We start from the raw sequence: 6,000 nt of genomic DNA, 5'->3' as shown, positions 1-6,000 counted from the left end.
GTTCTGGTTGGTTATTTATTTATTTATTTATTTATTTATTTATTTATTTATTTATCTGAGACGGAGTCTTACTGTTGTCGCCCCGGCTAGAGTGCAATAGCATGATCTTAGCTCACTGCAACCTCCGCCTCCTGGGTTCCAGGAATTCTCCTGCCTCAGCCTCCCGAGTAGCAGAGATTACAGGCACCCACCACTACGGCCTGGCTAGTTTTTCTATTTTTAGTAGAGATGGGATTTCACCATGTTGGCCAGGCTGGTCACGAACTCCTGACCTCAGGTGATCTGCCCGCCTCAGTCCCCCAAAGTGCTGGGATTACGGGCATGAGCCACTCCGCCCAGCTGTATTCTGGTTACTAGTTTGCAAGTATTTTCTCAGGAGGAGTAAGAACTTAATAGGCACTGGATAATGGAATGTCAAAGTAAACTTAAAATGAGGATAAAGGAAAGGAGTTTAGATCACCAGGACAGGATTTAACTTAGAGGTGGTGAAGCACTTCTGTGCTGGGAGCCATTTAAGAAATTACTAAAGAATATAAAATTCTTGGTTCTGCAAATTTTTGAAAACCTGGAAAAACAACTTGGTTTAATGTGGTTTACTTGGACTCTTTTCAGAAAAATAGCAGTGTGTCCTTTGGCCAGGAACTCAATGAAAAAATAACAATAGTATGGATTGGCTGACCTCAGTTTTCTCCCAACTCATACTTTTGAAATGCAAGTGGACAGAATTGGGAAGTCATTTTCAAAAACTAAATTAGTTTAATCCCCTCTTTAACTGGGTAATTTCTTTTCACATTCCTCTGTGTATGCTTTTGCTTGTTTGTTTTAAGTAAGCACGCTCATATCTTATTGTTGCTTCTTGGAAATGATGCTACATCCTCTCCTGTTTCAGGCATACCCAGATGGAAGTAGCAAAGAAAAGAGAAGAGCAGCAATTGCCCAGGCCTTAGCTGGTGAAGTCAGTGTGGTGCCTCCATCTCGTCTCATGGCATTGCTGGGACAGGTAATTCAATTCCTTTAGAGGCCAGGTGTGGTGGCTCACACCTGTCATCCTTACACTTTGGGAGGCTGAGGCAGGAGAATCACTTGAGCCTAGAAGTTGGAGACCAGCCTAAGCAACATTGTGAGACCTTGTCTCTACAAAAAGTAAAAAAATTAGCGGGGTATGGTGGTGTGTGCCTGTGGTCTCAATTACTTGGGAGGCTGAGGTGGGAGGATCACTGGAGCCTAGAAGGTTGAGATGACAGTGAGCTATGATCATGCCAGTGTACTCCAGCTTGGGCAATAATAGAGTGAGAACCTGTCTCCAAAAATAAAAATAAATTTAAAAAGTGAACTGGTACAATTTCCTTTGTATAAACTATGTCTTTGCTGAAGAAACCATACACCCTAAGAATTGGTGACTACCTACAGAGTTGTTTCTACCAATAACTATGCTGGTCCACTCTTCTTTCCTGGGAGAGGCAATATAGATTAGTGGTTAAGAACAAGCTCTGGAGTCAGTTAGAATTAGGGTTACCATAGAATTTATCATCCTGTGTGGGATAGTGTTGAGAGTACTATTGATCACTATGCGAGAACACCAAGTGCAAACAGTAACTGCCCTGGAAAAATTGGATCAAATGCCCACCCTAGTTAGAATCCAGGCTTTCTCATTTACCAGCTATATAGTCTTGGCAAATTACTTTACTTTTCTGATCCCATTTACTCATCATAGTATTGATGAGTAAGGATTAAGAGAAATAATGTTCATAAACACTTTATACAGTTCCTGGCACCTTGTAAATAGTAAATGGTAGCTGCTGGTGATGATTTTTTAAAAAATTACTAATAGTGTTGCCAGCATTGTCATTATTATCAAGCTACCTAGAGTAATAGATACTTTATAAATAACAAAGGGCACAAGTAATTAATAGGGATGTTAATAACCTTTTTGCACTAAATCTGCATTTAGAAAAGGATCAAAAAGCTATTTGTTGCAGGCCTGCAGTGATTCTGAGATTTAAAAGTAAGCCGCTTTTTAATTTTTTAATCAAACTAATAGCTGTGCATCGTTTAAGTAGTACTTCAGGGCTTACAGGGAAAAACAGTCCATGTGCTTCCCTTCTCCACCTCTGGTTCTTAACTTTCCTGTTACCTCCATAGCTGAATACCATGTTTATACTGTTATTACCTGATTTGTTTTTTTTTTTTTTAGTCATTAGCAACTAACTTTCTTCACTGAAAAATGATTTGTCTCATACTCACTCTCCTCAATACACACTTATTCTTCTTCCGGATTTTCAGTAGGGTTGTATCACAACTTCTGGTTCGATCTGTATTCAGTGTTTACATAGTTATTTTTATATAGATATTGTTCGCAGCTAAAAAATAATTATGTGTAATTTCTTACATAAATTTTTATGATTTGCAATAATTATTGCTTTATTTTTTCTTTTGCCTAGTTTTCTATGCACTTCTGCTAGTCCAGCCTGAGTATTTCTGGTAGAACCCTCAAAAGTCCTTTTTTTTTCCCCTTGCTGATATCTTTCCTGAGGCCCTTCTCTTTTTGTTCTCATCAGGACTAGTTCTCTTGTATTGCTGCACAGTTACTGTACCAGGACTTCTCTCATCTTCATACTGGGAATTTTGGGCCTCTTTTTTTTTGTAGGTCTTATTTATAGATTCGTCATTTTTCTTTCTTTCATAGTTAGACCTCTTTTTTTTTTTTTTTTGAGACAGGTTCTTACTCTGTCACCAGACTGGAGTGCAGTGGCACAATCTCGGCTCACTGCAACCTCCGCCTCCCAGGTTCAAGCAATTCTCCTGCCTCAGCCTCCCAAGTAGCTGGGACCACAGGCACCCACCACCACGCCCAGCTAAGTTTTGTATTTTTAGTAGAGACAGGGTTTCACCATGTTGGCCAGGATGGTCTCGATCTCTTGATCTCGGGATCCGCCTGCCTTGGCCTCCCAAAGTGCTGGGATTACAGGTGTGAGCCACTGTGCCCAGCGTTTTTTTTTTTTTTTTTTTTTGTCTTTAATTAAATGAAGAACAGGGCCTTGCTGTGTTGCCCAGGCTATCCTGCCTCTGCCTTCCTAAGTACTGGGATTATAGGTGTGAGCCACTGAGTCCAGCCTCGACCCTCATTTTGTGGGAGTATCGAGTCCAGTAACTTCCTGAGAAAGAAAGTGTAGGAATAAATTTTTGAGATTTTACTTGTGTCTGTAATACTGTGTATCTTTCTCTCTAAATGTTTAAAGTTTTATTTTCCTCCCTGCCCCATATTGTTCCTATTTTTTCTTTTTCTCTGAGTTCTCCCCTTCCCTGTTTGTTTTGCTGACCATATGTGGAAGTTTTCCTCAAATACTTAGAGATCTCTGCTATGGTTTATATTTAAGAGTGAAACATTAAATAACGGAATTGTATGTCCGGTTGGGTGGTTGGAAGGAGGAGTTTGAGAACTGGTAGAGTTCAGCCTGGGATGATAGGATGGGGATCCTCATTTGTCATTCTCTGCAGAAATATTCTCTTGGACTGGTCAGCTTTTCCAGAGAGTAGTTCCTGCTTGGAGAGTAGTTGCTGCCTGGAGAGTAGTTCCTGCCTAAACCATATCTTGAGAGCCAGAGCTGAGAGGATGCAGGTAGGAGTGGAGAATAGAGAAATCTCACTGTTCAGCATACCAGTGTACACTGAACCCCCCAGTTTTCATTGTGGCTTCTCACCTCCACCCTGTCCTCAACTCTGCTGAGATTTCCAGAGCCTAGGACCTCAACCTTTCTAGAATGTACATTAGCTGATTTCTCTTGAGGTTAAGGTGAGGTAGTTGCACAGGGTTGGGAGAAGTCGTGGTAGCTAAATACTCCTTATACAGACTTTAATATTGCCCCTGTTTTCAGCCCTGCGGCATATGTGATTCCTCCAGTTCCTAAGCCTTTTTGGAGTTTTGCAAGGTAGTTTGACTTGCTTCTTGTGGCTTCCCCTTCCTCACCTTGTACAATTAGGTTTCAGTTTTCTCTGTTCTTCTTGCTTCCCACAAGTCCATTCACTTTTCACCTCCTAAAATTTAACTAACATTTTTTTCTTGCTTTTCTCCCATTCTCTTTGTCTTTTGGGGCATGTATCTTTTTTATTCCTTAATTACCATCACTTTAGTAGATTTTCTAGAGAGAGTGGAAATAAACTCGTGTTCTACATTTAATTGGTTATATGTGAAGAGCAAGTGAGGTTTTCGTTCTAGGTTTCGTTTCCTTTTAGTTTCTGGTTTGAGTGACTTGGTAGAAAATATAAGAAGGGCAGATTTGTTGGGGGCTGGGGGTAGAAACTAGAGATAGGAGAAATGATCCATTTTTAGATGTGCTAAAGTTCCTGTGGGACATACAAGTGGAAACTTGTAGTATAGGCACTTGGATCTGTGAATCTGGACCTTAATCTAGAGATTTTGGCTAAAATTATAGATTTGGAAATTATAGTAGTAGTTGAAGCTGTAAATGTAATTACTTGGGGAAAGCACGTAGAATAAGAAAAGTAAAAATTTGGCCAGGTGTGGTGGTTTATGCCTGTAATCCCAGCACTTTGGGAAGCTGAGGTGGGCGGATCAACTGAGGTCAGGAGTTCGAGACCAGTCTGGCCAACATGGTGAAACCCTGTCTCTACTAAAAATACAAAAATATTAGCTAGGTGTGGTGGCTTGCACCTATAATCCCAACTATTCGGGAGGCTGATGCAGGAGAATTGCTTGAACTTGGGAGGTGGAGGTTGCAGTGAGCTGAGATCGCACCATTGCACTCCAGCCTGGGTGACATGAACGAAACTCTGTCTCAAAAAAAAAAAAAAAAGAAGAAGAAGTAAAAATTTGAGAAGGAAACCGCAGGGAACACTTAACAGAGCAAACAGAGAAAAGAACAGCCAGAGAGAGAAAAAGGAACCTCGAGTGAATGGGTTTAGAGCAGCCAAGAGAGAGTTTGAAGAGTGTTCATTAAGATCAACAGCAACAGAAAACATGATGAGGGTCAGAAAGGAGTCTGGTTTGGCTGTTAGGATATCTGAGATGCACTGCCAGTGGAAAGGTGGGGACAGAGCAATACTGCAGTGAGTTAAGGAGTGAATTTAACTGAGAAGTGAAGGTAACGAATGTAGATGGTTCTTGAACCTTGGTGGTTAAGGGAAGGAGATGAGGGTGGTGGGGAGGGAAGAGGACAACAGAAGCTCAAAAAGAACATAGGGCAAGACAAGGTTTTTTTTTTTTCTTTTGAATATGGAAGTGATTAGAAACTGTTACAGGCCAGAAGAGAGTACAGATTGATTGGAGAGGGGTCCAAGGAGACACAAGTTCTCTCTGGTGATTGCAGGAAAACATAAACATAAGAAAGATAGGAATTTTGGAAAGAAATTAATATATTTAGAAACATTAAATATTTCAACTATAATAATGTTAGAATTTTAAAGTTTGGAAAGTTGCTAGATACAAAATATACAATTTGATTGCACTCCTGTTTATCAGCAGCAACCAGTTAGAAAATTCAGTGGAAAAGTGTTCTGTTTATAGCAGAAAGATATAATATAAAACCTAGCATTATCTGGGAAATAGATGATTTCCATTTTTAAAAAGGCAAAAAAAAAAAAAAAAAACCTTCAAAACTTACAATAGAATACTTGAGTAAATGGTGAAACATTGATTTTCTGGGATAAGACTGACATTCAGTGCCAGTTGTCAGATTTAAAACAATTATAATAAAGATTGCAGTAGGATTAGAACTACTTTACAAAGGAATTTAGCATTCATCTGGAATAATAAACTTGAAAATACTTTTATCAGGCCATGCACGGTGGTTTATGCCTGTAATCTCAGTGGTTTGGGAGGCCGAGGCAGGTGGATCACCTGAGGTCAGGAGTTCGAGACCAGCCTGGCCAACATGGCGAAACCTCGTCTCTACTAAAAATAGAAAAATTAGCTGGCCATCATGGCGCACACCTGTAATCCCAGCTATTTAGGAGGCTGAGGCATGAGAATCACTTGAACCC

General features: G+C 40.1%; 1 protein-coding gene across 2 annotated transcripts in view; it reads left to right on the top strand.

Moving 5' to 3' along the window:
• SMU1 (SMU1 DNA replication regulator and spliceosomal factor) overlaps nt 1-6,000 on the top strand; it is a 35,922-nt gene that overhangs the window by 6,931 nt on the left and 22,991 nt on the right. For both annotated transcript variants that reach the window (XR_002727347.2, XM_023196098.1), the window contains exon 4: nt 890-1,000. Coding sequence is in view for 1 of the 2 variants with exons in the window: in XM_023196098.1 (XP_023051866.1) it covers nt 890-1,000 (111 nt within the window). In the remaining variant the exon portion in view is untranslated. The remainder of the gene's footprint in view (nt 1-889; nt 1,001-6,000) is intronic.

The sequence above is a fragment of the Piliocolobus tephrosceles genome, chromosome 14 (genome assembly GCF_002776525.5).
Source record: "Piliocolobus tephrosceles isolate RC106 chromosome 14, ASM277652v3, whole genome shotgun sequence".
NCBI classification, from domain to species: Eukaryota; Metazoa; Chordata; class Mammalia; order Primates; family Cercopithecidae; genus Piliocolobus; species Piliocolobus tephrosceles.
This window is presented reverse-complemented; position numbering and strand designations above follow the sequence as displayed.